Below are 20,844 nucleotides of genomic sequence, written 5' to 3' on the forward strand. Positions count from 1 at the left end.
TTTATTCTGAGATTATGCCCTCTTGTCCTAGACTATCCCACAAAGGGAAACATTCTCTCCACATGTCACCCGTCAATATTTCTTAGAATTTTATATGTTTCAATAAATTCCTAAACTCCATTGCTACAAGCCCAACAAACTCAATATCCCTTCATAAGGAAATCTCTTCGTAACTGGGATCATTGCCGTCAACCTTCTTTGGTCTGCCTCCAATGCCAGTGTATCATTCCCCAGAAAAGGGGACCAAACTGTTCACAGTATTCTCTTGTAGTCTGACCAGTCCCTCACTTAGTTTAAGCAAAACCTCTTTTCTTTTGTACTCAAAGTCCTTTGAAATAAAGGCCAACATTCCATTTCTATTTCTGTTCCCCACTGGACTTGAATGCTAAAACTTTGTCATTCAGGCATTAAAACCCCCAAAACACTCTATGCAGCTGCTGTCTGTAGTCCTTCCCCAGTGAGTTAACATTTAGCTCTTCAATTCATCCTACCAAAGTGTGCACAATCTTACATTTTCCTAATTATATTCCCTGTGAGAATCTTTTGCTCACTTGCTTAACCTGTAGGCTTCTTGTGTCATCCTCACTACATGCCAGCCCACCTATTTTTGTATCATCTGCAAACATGGCGATAGTATTCTGCCATTCAAATTATTAATATATGTTGTAAACAATCATGCCTCCAGCACTGATCTCTGTGGTTCTCCACTAATTATAGACTGCCATCCTGAAAATGCCCCTCCCTTATCCAAACTCTCTGACTTCTATTAGTTAACTAATTATCTGTCCAAGCTCACTTACTATCCCCAACATCATGGGCTCTTATTGTATTGCTTGGCTCATGTGGGTTTCTTATCAACCACATTCTGGTAAATGCAAATATATTACATCTATTGGTATCCATTAATCTATTCTGTTTGTTATCTTTGCAAATAACTCAAATAAATTTGTCAGGCTTGATTTCCCCCTCTTGAAACCATGGAGACTCTGCTTGACTATATTATGTCTTTCTAAAATTTTTTGCATTGACAATATACTCTTAACATTTTCCAATGACAGGTTTTAAGATAACTTGCCTATAGCTACCTGTTTTTCAGTCTCTCCCCTTTTTGAATAATGATCTTACATTTGCAATTTTCCAATCCTCTACCAGAATCCTCTTGCCCAGAAATATAAAGATTCTGGAAGTATTACTACCAATCACTCTCTCTGCAGCCACTTCCTTTGATATCCTAAGATACAACCCACCAGATCCAAGGGACTTATTGGTCTTTGCCCCATTAATTTCCCAGGCACTTTTTCTTGTGATAGTTATGCGTTTATTTCCTCCCCTTCTTTAGTCCTTTGATTATTTAATATTTTTGCAATACAATTAGTATCCTCTACTATGAAGACTTATGCAAAGTATTTGTTCAACTCCTTTGCCATTTCCTGGCTCTCCATTCTTTCCCAGCCCTGTTCGCTGAGATGCCTATGTTTACTGTGATAATGGGAACTGCAGATGCTGGAGAATCCAAGATAATGAAATGTGAGGCTGGATGAACACAGCAGGCCCAGCAGCATCTCAAGAGCACAAAAGCTGACGTTTCGGGCCTAGACCCTTCATCAGAGATGCTGCTGGGCCTGCTGTGTTCATCCAGCCTCACATTTCATTATCTTGCCTATGTTTACTGTTGCCTCTCTCTTCCCTTTTTAATATTCAAAGATGTTCTTACTTCCTATTTTTATGTAACTTGCAATTTATTTTCTCCCTCTGTTATTTTTCCAGTCATCGCTCACTGGCTTTTGAAAATTTTCTAATCATCTGATTTAAAATTAATCTTTTGCCATGTTGTAAGTGTTCTCTTTCAATTTGACACTGTTCTTAACTTCTCTGGTTAATTATGCTTTGTTTATCATCTTCCGACAATCCTTCCTCATCACATGGATATATCTTTTTTTAAATTGTCTGCCATTATTCATCAACTATCTTTTCTGTTAAACTCCTTATCAAGTCGACTCCAGCCAATACTATTTTAACTTGTTTGGAATTATCCTGATTTAAGTTTAGCTGAGTTATTTCTGATCCAAGTTTCTCAGTCTCTAACCGAATGTTAAATTCTATCATGTTATAGTTCATCCAACTCCACATCTTGTTATCTCGGATTCTCCAGCAGGCGCAGATCCTATTATTTCTGATAGCTTTCCTGCTCCTAAGATGCTGCTTGGCCTGCTGTGTTCATCCAGCTCCACACTTTGTTATCTCAGACTCTCCAGCATCTGCAATTCCAATTATCTCTATGTTATAGTCATTGTTCACTAAGGGATCTTTTACTCTGAGACCATTTATTAAACCTGCCTACTTACATATTACCAGATCCAAATCCTTAACTGGATACATAAAATATTGTTCTCGGAAGCTATCCTGATTGCACTCTGTGAATTCATGACCTCAATATTTTCTGATTTATTCTCCGTTCTATAGAACAGTTATTAATAGGGAGCCTACAGGCATCTCCCTTCAGTGTTTTCATCCCGTTGTTATTCCTTATCTCCACCAATACGGTTCTATATCATTCTATCCAAAATTATTTTTTTACTAATATACTAATTGCAACTTGTACTAATAAAGCCATGCACCACCCTTCGCTTCCTGCCTGTACCTTTGAAAGGTCACACATCCCTTGGAACATTCAGTTCCAAGCTCTGAACTTCTTGTAAATCATTCCTCCACAGTGACTTTAAAATCATGCCTGTTGGCCTCTGCTTGTGGCATTTGTTCATTATTTTGTTCTGACTGCTGCACACATTCAAGTAATTTTGCTTTATTACCTATTGTTCCCCCTTTTTCACTATTTGTTACTGATCTTTTTAAATGCTTTGTCCCTTTTAGTCCCGTCTGAGTATGAATGTCCTTTTGATTTGCCAGCATACATTTCTCTTATCCCTTTAATTACCTTCATTCCCCTGCCACCGAAGCCCATCCAACTTGAATGGCTCCTTTCTACCTAGGTACTGGTGCCAGTGTCCAGATTACCCTCAGCTTCTCTCCAGAAAGATGCAAGCTGATATAAAACACAAAACAGATCACAATCCCAGTGTTCTGCCTGATATATTGTCCAAAAACATTTTTTTTTCTCCTGTGTAGAGTGTTGTCTTTCCAAATGAAGGCATTGAGAACTGAAATCCATTCCTCCTACACCAGTCTTTAAACTATGCATTTAACTCCTCCACTTTATTGACCCTGTGCCAATTTGCTTGTGGCTCAGGAAGTAATCCTGGAGATACTGCTTGTAGGTCATTTATTTTAGCTTAGCTCCTAGCTGTTCAAATGTTTTCAGCAGATCCTCCTTTCCTGTCCTTTCAAAGTTGGGTAGTACAAACGTAGATAAGAACAACTGGATCCCTCCACTCCTATTCCAAGTTCTTCTCCAGCCCCCAGGAAACACCCCTAACCCTGACACCCAGCAGACAACATATCCTTTGGGAATCCCACTCATGAGCACGTTGTAAATGACACACTGAATTTTTCAATCTTAGCTACATGTTGTGCCACTCCCCTGCTTACAATCAACTAAACATATTTTTCCAACTAAGATTATTCCTTTTTCATAAGCAATGACACTTTATTGGAGAACAGGTTTTCTAGAACTGAATAATTCTGCTTTACCAAGAAACTGAGAATCAGGTTGCTGTACAGTTCTGAGGAACCGTCAATGAACCCGAAACATTAATTCTGATTTCTCTCCACAGATGCTATCAGACCTGCTGAGCCTTTCAAGCAACTTCTGCTTTAGTTGCTGTACAGTTCTAATTTGCTGACCCAATCACTACAGATACATTTTATTCTCCAGGTAGAATGAGGAAATTAAACATTATTATTTTCTTTTTACTGAATTCTGATAAAGTAACAAATATATTAAATGTTTCTATTCAAAATGAGGTTATCCAACCAGCCTGGCTTTCATTCACAGCACTTTCCACTGAACCTATAACTGAGCCTTCATTTTGCAATTATTAATATACTTCACCAACACGATCTACTTACTGTTAGTTCACAGCAAAAGTTTTGATGGTTGGAATCTAACCAATTGTCTCCAATCATAACATATGTTCACCATCTGCAGGGTTTTTCAGGAATGCAACCCCTGCAAACAACAGGACTTTACCAAATTCTTATTCAGTCCTTGTTGTTCTCAATAACTACTAAATCTAATTATAATCAATCCCATAAAAATGCTCTTCTTCTGCCCTTCCACCTGCTTAGCTTCAATCCTGAAAGCTAAACCCAGAACTGTCAAATGCATCAGATATCTAAATCCCTTTGTCTCCTCAGCTGTGCTCTGTTGTCTCCAATTTCTATACTTAGTGTCACTTCTGTTTAGGTGTAATCCAGATATTATTCCATTTCCAATGTTAATTTAAATAAATTAGAATGAAAAATGTCTCTTGAGACCATTGTTATCATGGCAATCTCCTCCAAACCCATAACCCATAAGGGCTTACGGGTTTGGAGGAGATTGGAGGAGATATAGTAGGAACTGCAGATGCTGGAGAACCTGACATAACAAGGTGTACAGCTGGATGAACAGAGCAGTCCAAGCAGCATCATAGGAGCAGGAAAGCTGATGTTTCGGGCCTAAGGGTCTAGGCCTGAAACGTCAGTTTTCCTGCTCCTACAATGCTGCCCTGGCCTGCCATGTTCATCCAGCTCTATACCTTGTTATCTCAGCCTCTCAGATACCTGAACTCGCTTTAATTCTGGCCTCTTCTGCATTCCCAATTACAATTGCTCTACTACTTTTGATCATGCCTGAGTTCAAAACTCTGGAGTTCCCTCCCAATAACCCTCTACCCTACTTTCCTATTTAAAATCTGTTTTTAAGACCAAAGCTTTGACCAAGCTTCTGGTCATCTAACCTAATATCTCCCCATGTGATGCAGGGTCATATTTTGTTTTATATTGTTTCTGTGAAGTACATTAGAACATTTCATTTTCTTAAAATTGTTACATAAATGTTGCTGTTTGCAGTCTTACTGTTTAATTTCTTTCCTAGCTCCTTTAAATCTATCCTTCTATCTACATTGTTGGTACAACTATGGACCCCGTCCTCTAAATGCTCACCCTCCCCCCATTCAGTGTACTTTACAGCAGTTTAGTGATGTTCTTCACTCTGACATGGAAAGACAACATATCATCCCTGAGTCATCCCTGTAGCTACTAAATAGCCGTCCGTTTTCCAATCTTTGCCACTATTATTTAAATGTCATGCCTCTTCCTTTCTCCCACATTGGATAGCTGAGCCATCCATGGTGCTGTGGTTTTGGTTCTTGCCACTCACCAAAGTTACCATAAACAGACACTAGCAGAGACAAAGATGCATTCAGGGCACTCTTCAGCCTGCTCATCCACTGATCAGTCACCTTCTCTGAGTGTACAATTTTAAGCTCTGGTTACTAATATGTTATGGACAGAACTCTTGGTTTTACAGTTGCACCATGCTGATCCCTGCTGCTGCTCAAGCTCTGAAACCGCACAAATCATCACAATTATTGTGAGCGGTCGTGATAAAATGACTTTCAGAACTACAGGACTATCAGTGAGGGAAATTTCAGCATCACAGGGAATAGGAATAGTGTGGATTCTGACCCTGATTTTCTACAAAAGCACCTATTTCTGTTTTAATTGCAGGTTTGGCATAGGATAGGAGGAGGGAAGCTAACAGAGTAACTGTCTTTAGTGAGGGAGATCAGTGATAAAAATCATTTCAAATTTGCTCTATTGTACAGATCTCGTGAGCCATTTAAATTTTAATGGCTGCAGACAAGGTATCCCCTGGATCCAGAATTGTGGCAACTGAAGGTGGTAAGATCTACCATGTCCATCAAAGTTAAGCATTTTCAAATACTATTAAACAGAAGAAACCTGGCACATTAAGAAAGCCTTCTGCTGATTACACCATTCCAAAGATCAAAAACCATCAGTCCCCTACCGTGATCTCTCCTTCATAGCTGTCTAACAGAATCACAGAATTGTTAGTGACACAGGAAGCCATTCAGCCCAAAATGCCTGCATCAGTTCAATTACATTGTGCCAACTTTCTACCTTTTCCCCATTTCTATGTACACCATTGCTATTCAAACTAATTGACCCTAGCAGTTTTTTTTTGAGGGAGGGGAATGGTGTTGGTAAAGGGAGGACAGACAGGGAAAATAACATTAAATAAAATGCTATTCAGATGAAATGTGATAAAAAGCTGCTATACTTTGGTCTTCATGGCATTTCTTAGTTTCTCACTCACTGAGGGATGCTGCTGCTCCTAGCCCATAAATACTGGGGGCAGAGTGTCAGAGAATGAGAAATAAAGTTTATCAGAGAGGGAAAGTATGTTTTCACATTACCTTTTCTCTCTGAATTTCATTCTTGATCTGAGAGATCTTTATTTTCATGGTGTCCAGTTCTTCATCTGGTACCAATGGAATGGTCGGAGTGTTGTCTGACTCATCCAAATTTTGGAAACTCAGATCAGCTAGAGGAATGTACCACTTACAGTCATATTGTTGGTTCTTGCTAAGAGAGAAAAATAGCATTAGTGTAACTCCAAGATCACTGATGAAAGAGATATCAAAAACAGTACATGTTTTTGCAGATTTGTTACCTTGTTACGCCTCACCTCTGGATGGATGTTTGTGAAGTACACTGTTACTATGAGAATGTCATTATTTATTTGCTGATATTTCTCAGTTAACTGGTACTCACTGTTGTCTTTATGTCCCAGAAAAAAATCGCTCAGATTCACTGTAACTCCAGAAGGACACATGCAATTTTCAACCCTAGTTTTGTCTGTCCACTACATTTACTTTGCTGGATTTTGATGAATTTGAAACTTGAATGTGCATGTCGTGTCCTGATTAAGTATCACTCATTAGTATTGGTTCAAATTCTGGTTTTCTTTCATGGACCTTGAACTCTTAGATTGAACTGTAGGAAGGTATATTTTCTGACAACACATGATCTGTGCCAAAAACATTTCAAATTCATTCACAGATGTGAGCTTCGCTTGCTGTGCCAGCATTCAGTGCTCATCTCTAATCGCCCAGACAGTAGTTAAGAGTCACATGTTGGCCAGACCAGTAGGAAAACAGTTTCCTACCATAAAGAATATTAGTGAACCAGATGGGTTTTTGCGAGAATTGATGTGGTCATCATTAGACTCTTCTTTTCATTAGATACCAGATTTTTATCAAATTCAAACTACACTACGTGCCCCGGCAGGATTAGAACCCAGCTCTCCAGAACCTTACCTGAATCCCTGGATTAACAGTCTAGCAATAATGCCAATAAACCATCACCTCCCCTTATTTACTCATGGGGTATGGGCAATGCTGATACAGCCAGAATTTCTTGCCCTTCCCCAGTTGCACTTGAAAAGGTGGTGGTGAGCTGCTTTCCTGAACCACTTAAGTCCATTCAGTGTAGGTTGGCGCACAGTGTCATTAGGAACTTTTGACCCAGTGACACCAAAGAAATGGCAAGGCATTTCCAATTCTGAATGAAGAGTGGCTTGAAGGGAAAACTACAGGTGATGATGTATTCATGCATCTGCTGCCTTTTTCCTCCTCAACAGTAGTAGTTGGCAATTTGGAATGTGCTATCTAAGGAGCCTCGGTGAATTTCTACAGCGATGGTATATTCTGCTACCATCGAAAACTGATAGCGAGGTAGCGAATGTTTGTGGATGTGGTGTCAAGCAAGTGGCCTTGGATGGTGACAAACCTCTTGAGTGTTGTTGGAGTTGCACTCATCCAGGAAAGTGGGGAGTACTCCACCACACTCCTGACTTGTGCCTGTGGGCAGACTATGGAGAGTCTGGAGGTGAATCACTTGCTTCAGGATCTCTAGCCTCTGATCTGTTTTTCCAGTCACAGTATTTAATTGGCTAATCCAAATCAGTTTCTAGTTAATGGTAACCCCAGGCAAAACGTCGAGATTTTCTCTTGTTGGAGACAGTCATTGCTTAACACTTGCGTGATATGAATGTTACCTGCCACTTTTCAGTCCAAGCCTAGATATTATCCAGGATATGCTGTATCTGGACACAAAATTCATCAATATCTAAGGTGTCATGAATGGTGTTGAACATTGTGCAATCATCACTGAACATTCCTACTTTCAACAGTATGGTGGGCTGAAATGACTGATGAAGCTGAAGATGATTTGGGCCTACGGCACAACCCCAAGGAACTCCATGAGATGCTCTAGGACAGAGAAAGCTGGGTGACTTCTATCTAGCACAACCACCTTCCTTTGTGCCAGGTATGACTCTTATCAGAGGAGTGTAACCCAATTCTCTATGACTCCAGTTTTGATTGTGCTCCTTGACGTCACACTCAGTCAAATGAAGCTTTAATGCTAAGGGCAGTCACTCTCACCCCACTTCTGGACTTCAGCTCTTTTATCCATGTTTGAATCAAGTCTGTAATGAGGTCGGGTAAGATAAGTGGCCCTGGTGGAACCCAAAATGAACATCAGTGAGCAGATTACTTCTAAGCAAGAGCAACGCTGTGATGAACACCTTCCAACACTTTATTAACAACAGAAGCTAGATTAATGTTTTGGTAATTGCTCCAGTTGGATTTGTCTTGCTTTTTGTCTACAGGATATATTTGGGCAATTTTCACCTTGTCAGCTAGATGCCAGTGTTCTGAACAGCTTGGCTAGTGATCTATCCAGTGCTGCTAGCTGTTTCTTGAGTTTACAGAGTGAATTAAATAGGCTAGAGGCTTGCATCTGAGATGCTGGGGGCTTCTGAAAGATGTTGAGTCATTCATTATTTTACTTTAGTTTTTATCATTCTTCTTTTTTTAAAGGAAGAGAACAAGAGTTTGGAAAGAGAATAAATTGATATTTGTTTATGAGGCCAGGTCTGGAATTTGATTCAATTGATTCTTGTTCAGTGTACTCTACTGAAGTTTCAACGCTAGAACGGAATAATGCTCAAACAGACAAAAGATGTTTGAAAATTAACAGCGGCAACATAGCACAGGGTACTAACAGAACGTTTAAAAAAAAACAGAAAGAGAACCAAAGTTTGCAATGGTTTGGAACATGTGTATTTTTGTCAGAAGGATTGTAGCTGCCAAAGCCATAGGAAGCAAATCATATTGCTCTCTGGTTTATCCTTACATTATCAACTTATTGAACACAGAGAGAATAGAATCTCAATTATAAATAATAAGTAAATATTTCTTGGCACCTACTGGAAGCTATTTGACCGGTGTCATCTGAAAGCAAGCAAGACGCAATCCTGCGTGCAGGCCAGGCAGCATCAAAGAAGTAGGAAAGTTGACATTTCCGGTCAGGACCTGAAGCTTCTGAAGCAGGGTCCTGACTTGAAATGCCAAATTCCCTGCTCCTCTGATGCAGCCTGGCTTGTTGTGCTCCTCCAGCTCCACACTGTGTTATCTCTGACTTCAGCATCGGCAGTTCTTGTGATCTTCAACATACAATGTTGCATATCTCTGATATTCTGAGCTGTGGAAACAGCTTAAGTGAACTGGCCACTTACAACCCTTTTTTTCTGTTTTATCCCGAAGTTCTGTGTTCGTCTGACTGTCCATGTGACAGAGGGGCTAGAAGTGAAGATGATTAGATTAAGTTTAAATCATAGACATTAATTAGATTACCTTGTTGGTTAACTTCACTCTTCTGAAGCTTGTGTATTAATACAAAATTGTTAATTCTTTTGTTTAAGTTATAAACTTGTTGTCTTATGATGGTTATCCACAAAATCTGGTATTGGTTATTTAAAAAGGCTGATTAGAAACTACTGGGGTGATTGAGAGTCATTGAGCATTTTAATTTTACAGTGTTACAAATACATAGATGGAGTTGCTGATTTGATTCAGCTGTCTGTCTGTGTCAGAACGGATAGCAGGTAGACTTGAGATGTTACTGGGATAACATCCCTTGATTTCTATATTTCTATAAATTAATGTCCTTTATCTGCTTACACATAGGTATGCAGACACTGCCTTAAAACTTCCTGCTCAACTAGAAATTAGGTGTAAAACTTTGTAACTCCTTATCTTCCTACACATAGGTATGCAGACACTGCCTTAAGCTTCCTGCCTGAATTGAATTAGAGTTAAACTCTGCAAATCTTTATCTTCCTGCAGGGGGGGTATGTGGAAACTGTCTCAAATAAGGTTAAGTGAGGAGCATTTGTAAAGGTGCGAGATTCTGAATTATGTAACTTCTGTGTCTGACAAAGGGCACTGACTTTTGTTCAAGCCAGACACTTCGGCAGTTTGAAATTATATTCTGTCACTTCGGCAACTTGAAAGCACTGCCTGTGGTTAGCAGTCACTTCACAAACGATCGATACTATATCCTGCTCTCTTTGTGTTTTCCAGGTAGTAATTGTTTTGGATAATGTCATTGTCTGTTGTACTGACTGTTTCATGTATCATGCCATTGTGAGATGTAAAATTGCTTTACGTATTATGCACTTGGTAAAGTATAAAAAGCAGGGACTGTCCACTGCTCGGGGATGATTGCTTACGAAACTCTGTACTGGGTTGAGTACAGTGATTCTCCACAGCTTGTACTTGCTTTGTAATAAAGAATTTGTGTTTTTCTAAACAGGTCAGTGTCTTGTTATTGCAGCAAGTCCGTGAGGGTCTCCGAAAACGAACCTAACAGGCTAAGCATCTACCGGGCTTATCTCAACTATAGCCTGTGATGCACAGTCTCTGCTTAGAATGGAAAAATTCAAAGCAGGAAAGGTTGCTTGCTCAAGGCCCAAAGAAAAATATATGCTTACAACAGGGAAGAACAGACTAAGGAGAGAGTATGGGAAGTACATCAAACAGGGCGGCATGGTCGCTCAGTGGTTAGCAGCACTGCCTCACAGTGCCAGGATTTGATTCTACCCTCAGGCAACTGTCTGTGTGGAGTTTGCACATTCTTCCTGTGTCTGCATGGGTTTCCTCTGGATGCTCCGGTTTCCTCCCACAATCCAAAGATGTGCAGGCTAGGTGGATTGGCCATGCTAAATTGCTTCTAGTGTTCAGGGATGTGTAGGATGGGGACAGGTCTAGGGGGGATGCTCCAAGGGTCGGTGGGGACTTGTTAGGTCGAAGGGCTAGTTTCCACACTTATAGGGATTCTATGATAAGAATGTGAATGTATAAGGTATAAATACTAAGTCTGCAGATGATACGAAACTTAGTGATGTTGTTGTTAATAAGGACGATGGTCTCAGGCTACAATCGGATATCAATCAACTGGTATATTGGGCAAAGCAGTGGCAAATGGAATTTGATCCCGTTAAGTGTGAGATGATGTGTTTTGGGAGGTCTGTATGGAAAGGATATACACAATGAATGATTCCTAGGGAGTACAGAGGAACAAAGGGACCTTGGTGTACAAGTCCACGATCTCTGGAGGTGTCAGTACAGGTACCACCAAAGTGGTGAAGAAGGCATACAGGCTGCTTACCTTTATTAGCAGAGGTGTAGAATACAGGACCAAAGGGGTCTTGTTACAACTTTATGAAACATTGGTTAGGCCACAGCTGGAATACTGTGTGTAGTTCTGTAATCACTCTATAGGGAGGACATGATTATACTCAAGAAGGTGCAGAGGAGATTCATCATGATATTTCCTGGGCTGAAAAGTCTCACTTTTTGTGAAGACACTGGACAGGCTGGGTTTCTTGACCTTGGAGAACAGGAGCCTAACAGGGGATCTGATTGAGGTATACAGAATTATTTGAGGCAAAGGAAGAGTAGATTGTAGGGCAGCACGGTGGCTCAGTGATTAGCACTGCAGCCTCACAGCGCCAGGGACCCGGGTTTCCTCCGGGTACTCTGGTTTCTTCCTACAGTCCAAAGATGTGCAGGTTAGGTGGATTGGCCACGCTAACAAATTGCCCGTAGTGTTCAGGGGTGTCTAGGTTATAGGGGGATGGGTCTGGGTGGGATGCTTCAAGGGGAGGTGTGGACTTGTTGGGCCGAAGGGCCTGTTTCCACACTGTAGGGAATCTAATCTAATTGTGAGGATTTTCAGAGGAGACATGAGGAAAAGAGTTTTCACCTAGAAGATGGTAGATATATGGAATGTGCTATCTGAGAGAGTGATGGAACCAAGTACTCTCACAACATTTAAGAATCATTTGGATGAGTACTTAAAATGCCAGCATATAGCAGGCTATGGACTAAATGCAGGTAAATGGAATTAGTAGTTTGGTGTTCGTTGGTTGGTAGAGACATGGTGGGCCAAAGCGCTTGTTTCTATGCTGTATGGCTCTATGACTTGTGAGGGGAGATTGGACAAACTCGGTTTGCTTCCACTTGAATGCTGAAGGATGTGTGGCGGCCTGATAGAAGTTTACAAAATTATGAAAGGCATGGATGGAATAGAATAGGCGGAGTCTTTTCACTAGGGTAGAAATGCTTGCGGTAAAAGTTTAAAAGAGATGTGAGAGGCAAGTTTATTTACAGAGGGTAATAGGTGCTATCTGAGGTGGTGGGGTGGAGGTGGGTATAATAGCCTTGTTTAAGAGGCATCTTGACAGATATATGAACAGGCAAGGAATAGAGGGATCGAAGCAAAAGGCTTTTAGTCAGAAAGGCATCAAATGTCAGCATGGTTTTGGTGGGCCTAAGGCCTGTTCCTACGCTGTACTGTTCTTTGTCTGTAGCCCTTCTATGACTTTAAAGTTGTCATCAAAAATAGTAAACTAACCTAATGGCATCATAGGAAAAGGCTCTCATGGAGCTATATGTTTTATAACCTGAAAAATACTGAATTCAATTAATCTGGTAGGCTAATTAATTTCAATGCCTCTCTAATTTGCTGCTAAGAGAGGTAAGGCAATGGCAAGCTTGTTACTTGCTAAGATATATTTGTGCAATGCCATAACGGCATTAAAAACATGAGCTAGAGTAGGCCATTTGGTCCATATTGATTTTGCTGTTCATCAACATCATGGTTGATGTGATTGTGGTAATAGGAACATATAAATAGTCTTCAGAAAATACAGTACTGATGCAGGAAACAGATATTTTATCAATGGCACTGGTAAAGTGCACAGACCCTCCTCATGGAAACTGTAATTTGGAAGAAGTTCATTGCACAACACAGCCTAGGATTATAAGAGGTTATATTTTGAAGGTAAAGACGCTCTACTTTTGCCTAAGAATGAGCCGACAAAGATTGTTATCTTGACACAGGTCCACTGAAAGAATTTAGAGATTGACAAGTAACCTGTGTGGCCGTTATGACATGCTTCTACGGCCATCAAATCCTGAAGTGGGACTTGAACCTCAAACACTGGGATGTTGCCACCCTTCCACAAGACCTCTCTCAGTCAATATGCCTACTGGGCAAATATAAGAACATAAGAGCTTAAAAATGAGCAGTTCAGCACTAATATACTGAGTGATGGAATAGGCTTGAAGGGTTGAATGGCCTACTCCAACTTCCATAATAAAACTGCTGAACTGGTTGTGGCCTGCATTCCACTTTCCTGTCCCTATAATCTTTGAAAATTCCTTGTCAGTGAAATGTCTGTCTAATGTAGTTATGCATGTACTCAAAGATTCAAACTGCAATACTCAATGCAGAAGAAAATTCTAGCATGAACATCAAATCCAAGTATGTTCTTCCTTAAATGGGCTGTCCAAATTGGTACACAATACATGAGTGTGATCTCACTAATACTCTGAGCAGTTTTAGCAGGACTTTCCTACTTTTATATTTCATCCCCCCTGCAATAAAGGCCATAATTCCATTGGCTTTCGTAATTACTGTTGTACTTGCTTGTTGGCATTTTGTGATTTGTGTAGAGGGTAGCTCCTCAGTACTGCAGCATTCTGCAGTATCTCCCCATTTAAATTACATTCTGCTTTATTATTATTCCTGTCAAAGTGGACAATCCCACATTTTCCAACATTATATTGTGTGTCAAACATTTTCTCAGTCACTCAGCGTATAGCCCTGTGCAGACTCTCTGTATCCTCCTCACAACTTGCCCTCCCACCTCTCATTGGATCTTCAACATATGTGGCAACAATACAGTCAGTCCCTTCATCAAGTCATTAATAGAGATTTGAGGCCCCAATATTGATTCCCAAAGCTTACCCAATAGTTTGCCATCCTGAAAATGACCCAGTCATCCTGACTCTCAGGTAACCAGTCATCTACAATACTAAAAATCACCAATAGACAAGTTCTTATCTTGTGCAGTAATCTTTAATATGAATTTTTCAGCCGCTTATTTCACAAAAAAAAATTCTTCATACTACTTTTTAACTTTCACCTTTTAGTTCAGGAATAAGATGGATAGCTCAGTTCGTTTCTCAATAAGTCCGAACCATTGACTTTTTCTGTGATTTGAAGCTGGTGTGTAAGACACCCAACTAGAATGATACTCAAGTAGATTGCATTCGCCTTCTTCATTTAATCAGAAAGATAAAGAGAAAGTCACTATAGTTCCACAGGACCACAGGGCTGTTCTCTTATTAGAGAGAGATGAACGGTGGTAAGCTTAACCTGAGAACTACCTTAACTCAGGCAAGGGGCAAGGTTAAGAAGATGGGGCCTTCATCATGACTTCAACCTGCACAGGAACTGAACCCATGCTGTTGGCATCCTCATCATTGCAAACTTGCTGTCTAGCTAACTGAGCTGACCATAATAAGGGAGTGAACCCAGACCAGTGCTGGTTATTGGTATCCTCAGCCCTTCTGAAGGGGAGGTTAGAAAGCTATTGAGTACTATGACCATTTTTGCATCAATGGAGATAGGACTAGTATCATGGTCCCAGCTAATGTTATTAATGACAATGTCAGATTGTAGACTGAAATCTGCTTTGATAGATCATATTTTGTTTCTTTTTGTTTTAATGATATTGTCCTTCACTGAAACACAAGTAAACAATGCTGCAGATTTTATGCTAACAATAAAAGAATTAAATATAATGAACCAAATTTTATATATGGCAGGTAAGAAAAAAAAATCTTACTGTAATTTACAAGTGTATTACAGATAAAAGGATAACTAGGGAAACAGTAGGGCCAGTGAAGGACCACAGTGGTAATTTGTATACAGCCAGAGGACATAAATACTTTGTAATAAAATGTGAGGCTGGATGAACACAGCAGGCCAAGCAGCATCTCAGGAGCACAAAAGCTGACGTTTCGGGCCTGGACCCTTCATCAGAGAGGGGGATGGGGAGAGGGAACTGGAATAAATAGGGAGAGTTCCCTCTCCCCATCCCCCTCTCTGATGAAGGGTCCAGGCCCGAAACGTCAGCTTTTGTGCTCCTGAGATGCTGCTTGGCCTGCTGTGTTCATCCAGCCTCACATTTTATTATCTTGGAATTCTCCAGCATCTGCAGTTCCCATTATCTCTGACATAATACTTTGTGTCAGTTTTCACTAGTGAGAGGGACAATGTGGGCATAGAAATCAGAAAGAAGGATTGTTATGTACTAAAATAAGTTAACATAGACGGAGAGGAGGTTCTGAGTGGTCTGTCTTAGAAATAGATAAATCTCCAAGCTAGGTGAAATACATCCCAGGTTTGTTGAGTGAGGCAAGGGAGGAAATGGCACATGTAATAATCTTCAATCCTCTGGCCAGAGGACAGCCAATGTGGTACTGTTATTCAAGAAGAAAACAAGGGATAAATCAGGAAACAAGATGCACAGCTAGATGAACACAGCAGGCCAAACAGGATCAGACGAGCAGGAAAGCTGACATTTCTGGCCTCAGCCCTTCTTCAGAAAATCCAGCAGATGCAGTTCCTACTATCGTAAATCAGCAAACTACAGGCCAGCTGGTCTAACCTTGGGTGGTTTGGAAACTCTTGGACGCAATTCTGAGAGGCAGGCATTAATCAGGAACAGTGAGCATGGTTTTGTTAAGGGTAGGTCATGTCCAAACAACTTGACTGAACTTTTCAGAGAGGTAACCAGAATATAGATGAGGGCAATACATACTTGGATTTCACCAAGGCTTTCAATGAAGTCCCACATGGGAAACGGAATGCAAAGGGAACAGCTCATGGAATCAAAATAAATTTGGCAAATTGCATAGAGTTGTCTGGCAGGAAGCAGAGGGTGATAGTTGAATAGTGTTTTTGTGACTGGAAGCCTCAATCCAGTGGGGGTCTGCAGGGTCAGTGTTGGGCCCTTTGCTGTTTGTGCTGTACATAAGTGATTAAGGCTTAATTTTACACTTGAATGGAGCAGTGTTCATCAGTAAATTTGCAGGTGATACAAAAATTGGTGGGGTCGTAAACAGTGAAGAGGACAGCCATGGATTACAGAAGGGTATAGACAGGTTGGTTAGATGGGCTAGTCAGAGACAAATGTAAATCAGTCTGGATAAGTGTGACATGAAGTACTTGGACAGGACAAACAAGGCAAGAGAATATATGATGAACGGTTAAATCCTGAGGAGCAGTGAGGATCAAAGGGACCTTGCTGCGTATGTTCATGGTCCCTTGAGGACAGGTATACAAAGTGGTTAAGAAGGTTTGTGGAATACTTGCCTTTATTAGTCAAGGCACAGAATTATTAGACAAGACACAGAATTTAAGAGTGGGGATGTAACTGCATAAACACTGTACAAAAAGTTGGCTAAGCCACAATTACAGTATTGTGTGCATTTCTGAAATCCACATTACAGGAGCGATGTAATTGCACTACAAAGGGTGCAGAGGTGGTTTACCAGGATGTTGACTGGGCTGGAGAATTTTTTAAATTCACTCATGAGATGTGCGCATCACTGGTTAGGCCAGCATTTATTGTTCGTCCCTAATTGCCCACAGTGCAGTTAAGAGTCAATCACATTGCTGCTGGACTACAACCTGGTGTCATGAAAAGTGACTTGTCCACCTTAGTCCAACATCAACATCTCCACATTGCTGTGGGTCTGGAATAACATGTAAGCCAGGCCAGGTAAGAACGGCAGTTTGCTTCCCTAAACAGCATTAGTGAAGAAGATTGTTTTTTCCGAAAATCAACAGTGGTTTCACGGTTATCATTAGACATTTAATTCCAGATTCCTTTTCATTGAATTCAAATTCTACCACCTGCCAAGGTAGATTTGAACCCAGAGATAACAGCATGGAGCTGGAGGAACACAGCAGGCCAGGCAGCATCAGAGGGACAGGAAAGTTGACATTTTGCATTGGGAACCTTCTTCAGAAATTTTACCTTACCTGAAACATCAACTTTCCTGCTCCTTCGATGCTGCCTGGCCTGCTGTGTTCCTCCAGCTCCACACTGTTATCTCTGACTCCAGCACCTGCAGCTCTTAATATCTCTTAGGATTTGAACCCAGGTCCCCAGAACATTAACTGAGTTGCTGGATTAATAGTCCAGTGATAACAGCACTAGGCCATTGCCTCCTCATTTCAGTTATGAATAGAGATTGGATAGACTGGGGTTGTTTTCCTTGAAGCAGAAGAAACTGAGGAGGTTCATAATTAGGGTGTACAAAATAGAAAGAAAGTTTTTCTTTGGTTGGGGATCATTGACCGGGGACACTCTTTTAAAGTAGGGGACAAGGTTCAGTTGAGATGTGAGGAAAAGTTTTTTCAGCCAGAAGGTGGTAGGAATCTGCAACTCACTATATATAACAGTAGTAGAGATGCAGACTCTTAGAGCATTTAAGAAGTATTTAGATATACACTTGTGACACCAAGGGACTCAAGGCCATGGACTGAAAGCTGGAAAATGGGATTAGAATAGTTCGGTGGTTGGTTTTAAGAAGTGCAAACATAATGGACTGAAGGGCCTTTTCTGTACTGTACAGTTCTATTACTCTCTGCAATATAACACAGATTTAAAGATTTTGAACCACATGGTAAGTGCAATTCCATTAATCACAACTTCATTTACAGTATTCATTCGAGAGAAAATTCCATCCTTTAGCACCTCTTTTGGGCTTAATTTAACTCTGGTTTCAATTCCCATTTTGCAGAAATTGCCAGCCTCTTCCTCGCAACTTTATGTAAATAATTTAGGCTCTCTCAGTTTCAAATAACCCTCAGGCCTTTAACCAACAACTTCTGGTTTTGAACTTTCAAACTAATGCCTGTCTCCGAGGTGACCTATTTCCCAGGAATTCTAATTTATAGAGCATAGAACATTACAGCACAGTACAGGCCCTTTGGCCCTCAATGTTATGCCGACCTGTCATACCGATCTCAAGCACATCTAACCTACACTATTCCATGTACATCCATATGCTTATCCAATGACGACTTAAATGTACTTAAAGTTGGCGAATCTACTACCGCTGCAGGCAAAGCGTTCCACTCCCTTACTACTCTCTGAGTAAAGAAACTACCTCTAACATCTGTCCTACATCTTTCACCCCTCAATTTAAAGCTATGCCCCCTCGTGCTCGCCGTCACCATCCTAGGAAAAAGGCTCTCCCTATCCACCCTATCTAACCCTCTGATTATTTTATATGTTTCAATTAAGTCACCTCTCAACCTTCTTCTCTCTAATGAAAACAGCCACAAGTCCCTCAGCCTTTCCTCGTAAGATCTTCCCTCCATACCAGGTAACATCCTAGTAAATCTCCTCTGCACCCTTTCCAAAGACTTCCACATCCTTCTTATAATGCGGTGACCAGAACTGTACACAATACTCCAAGTGCAGCCGCACCAGAGTTTTGTACAGCTTCACCATAACCTCTTGGTTCCGGAACTCGATCCCTCTATTAATAAAAGCTGAAGCACTGTATGCCTTCTTAACAGCCCTGTCAACCTGGGTGGCAACTTTCAAGGATCTGTGTACATGGACACCGAGATCTCTCTGCTCATCTACACTACCAAGAATCTTATCATTAGCCCTGTACTTTGCCTTCCGGTTATTCCTACCAAAGTGCATCACCTCACACTTGTCTGCATTAAACTCCATTTGCCACCTCTCAGCCCAGCTCTGCAGCTTATCTATGTCTCTCTGCAACCTACAGCATTCTTCATCACTATCCACAACTGTACCGACCTTAGTGTTGTCTGCAAATTTACTAACCCATCCTTCTACGCCCTCATCCAGGTCATTTGTAAAAATGACAAACAGCAGTGAACCCAACACTGACCCTTGTGGTACACCACGAGTAACTGGTCTCCAGGATGACCATTTCCCATCAACTACCACCCTCTGTCTTCTTTCAGCAAGCCAATTTCCGATCCAAACTGCTATATCTCCCACTATTCCATTCCTCCGCATTTTGTACAACAGCCTATTGTGGGGAACCTTATCGAACGCCTTGCTGAAATCCATACACACCACATCAACCGGTTTACTCTCATCTACCTGTTTGGTCACTTTTTCAAAGAACTCAATAAGGTTTGTGAGGCATAACCTGCCCTTCACAAAACCGTGCTGACTATCCCTAATCAATTTATTCTTTTCTAGATGATTATAAATCCTATCTCTTATAACTTTTTCAAACACTTGACCAACAACTGAGATAAGGCTCACTGGTCTATAATTACCAGGGTTGTCTCTACTCTACTTCTTGAACAGGGGAACCACATTTGCTATCCTCCAGTTGTCTGGCACTATGCCTACAGACAATGACGAGTTAAAGATCAATGCCAAAGGCTCGGCAATCTCCTCCCTGACTTCCCAGAGGATCCTGGGATAAATCCCATCCGGCCCACGGGACTTATCTATCTTCACCCTCTGTAGGATTTCTAATATCTGTTCCTTGTGAACCTCAATCCCACCTAGTCTAGTAGCCTGTATCTCAGTATTCTCCTCGACAACATTGTCGTTTTCTAGAGTGAATACTGTTGAAAGATATTTATTTATTGCTTTCCCTATCTCCTCTGACTCCACACACAACTTACCACTACTATCCTTGATTGGTCCTAATCTTACTTTCGTCATTCTTTTATTCCTTAAATACCTACAGAAAGCCTTAGGGTTTACCCTGATCCTATCCACCAACATCTTCTCATGTCTCCTCCTGGCTCTTCTGAGCTCTCTCTTTAGGTCTTTCCTGGCTACCTTGTAGCCCTCAAGCGCATTAACTGAGCGTTCACATAACATAAGCCTTCTTCTTCCTCTTGACCAGAGATTCCACCTCCTTCGTAAACCACGGCTCCCGTGCTCTATAGCTTCCTTCCTGCCTGACAGGTACATACTTATCTCGGACACACAGGAGCTTTTCCTTGAATAAGCTCCACATTTTTAATGTGCCCATCCCCTGCAGTTTCCTTCCCCCATCCTATGCTCCCTAAATCTTGCCTAATCTCATCCTAATTGCCTTTCCCCCAGCTATAACTCTTGCCCAGTGGTATACACCTATCCCTTTCCATCACTAAAGTAAACATAACAGAATTGTGATCACTATCACCAAAGTGCTCACCCACTTCCAAATCTAACACCTGGCCGGGCTCATTACCCAGTACCAAACTCTCCCTCTCATAGGTTTACAGAGCTGTACAGCATGGGAACGGACTCTTCAGTCCAACTCGTTCATGCCAACCAGATATTTTAAATTAATCTAGTCCCATTTGCGAGCATTTGGCCCACATCCCTCTAAACCTTCCTATTCACGTGCCCATCCAGATGCCTTTTAAATGGTATAATTGTACCAGCCTCTACCACTTCCTCTGGCAGCTCATTCCATACACGCACCACCCTCTGCGTGAAAAAGTTGCCCCTTTGGACCCTTCTAAATCTTTCCTCTCTCACCTTAAACTTATGCCCTCTAGTTTTGGACTCTGGGAAAAGACTTTGGCTATTCACTGGATCCATGGCCTCATGATTTTACAAATCTCTGTAAGGTCACCCCTCAGCCTCCAACGCTCCAGGGGAAATTGCGT

At 41.1% G+C, this 20,844-nt stretch overlaps 1 protein-coding gene across 2 annotated transcripts in view; it reads right to left on the minus strand.

Annotated features, from left to right (window-relative positions):
• The window catches only part of si:dkey-91m11.5 (PH_BCR_vertebrate and RhoGAP_Bcr domain-containing protein), a 613,456-nt gene that overhangs the window by 306,524 nt on the left and 286,088 nt on the right, over window positions 1–20,844 (minus strand). For both annotated transcript variants that reach the window (XM_048555997.1, XM_048555996.1), the window contains one exon: window positions 6,381–6,549. In XM_048555997.1, the coding sequence (XP_048411954.1) occupies window positions 6,381–6,549 (169 nt within the window). The remainder of the gene's footprint in view (window positions 1–6,380; window positions 6,550–20,844) is intronic.

The sequence above is a fragment of the Stegostoma tigrinum genome, chromosome 26, assembly GCF_030684315.1.
Source record: "Stegostoma tigrinum isolate sSteTig4 chromosome 26, sSteTig4.hap1, whole genome shotgun sequence".
Classification (NCBI taxonomy): Eukaryota; Metazoa; Chordata; class Chondrichthyes; order Orectolobiformes; family Stegostomatidae; genus Stegostoma; species Stegostoma tigrinum.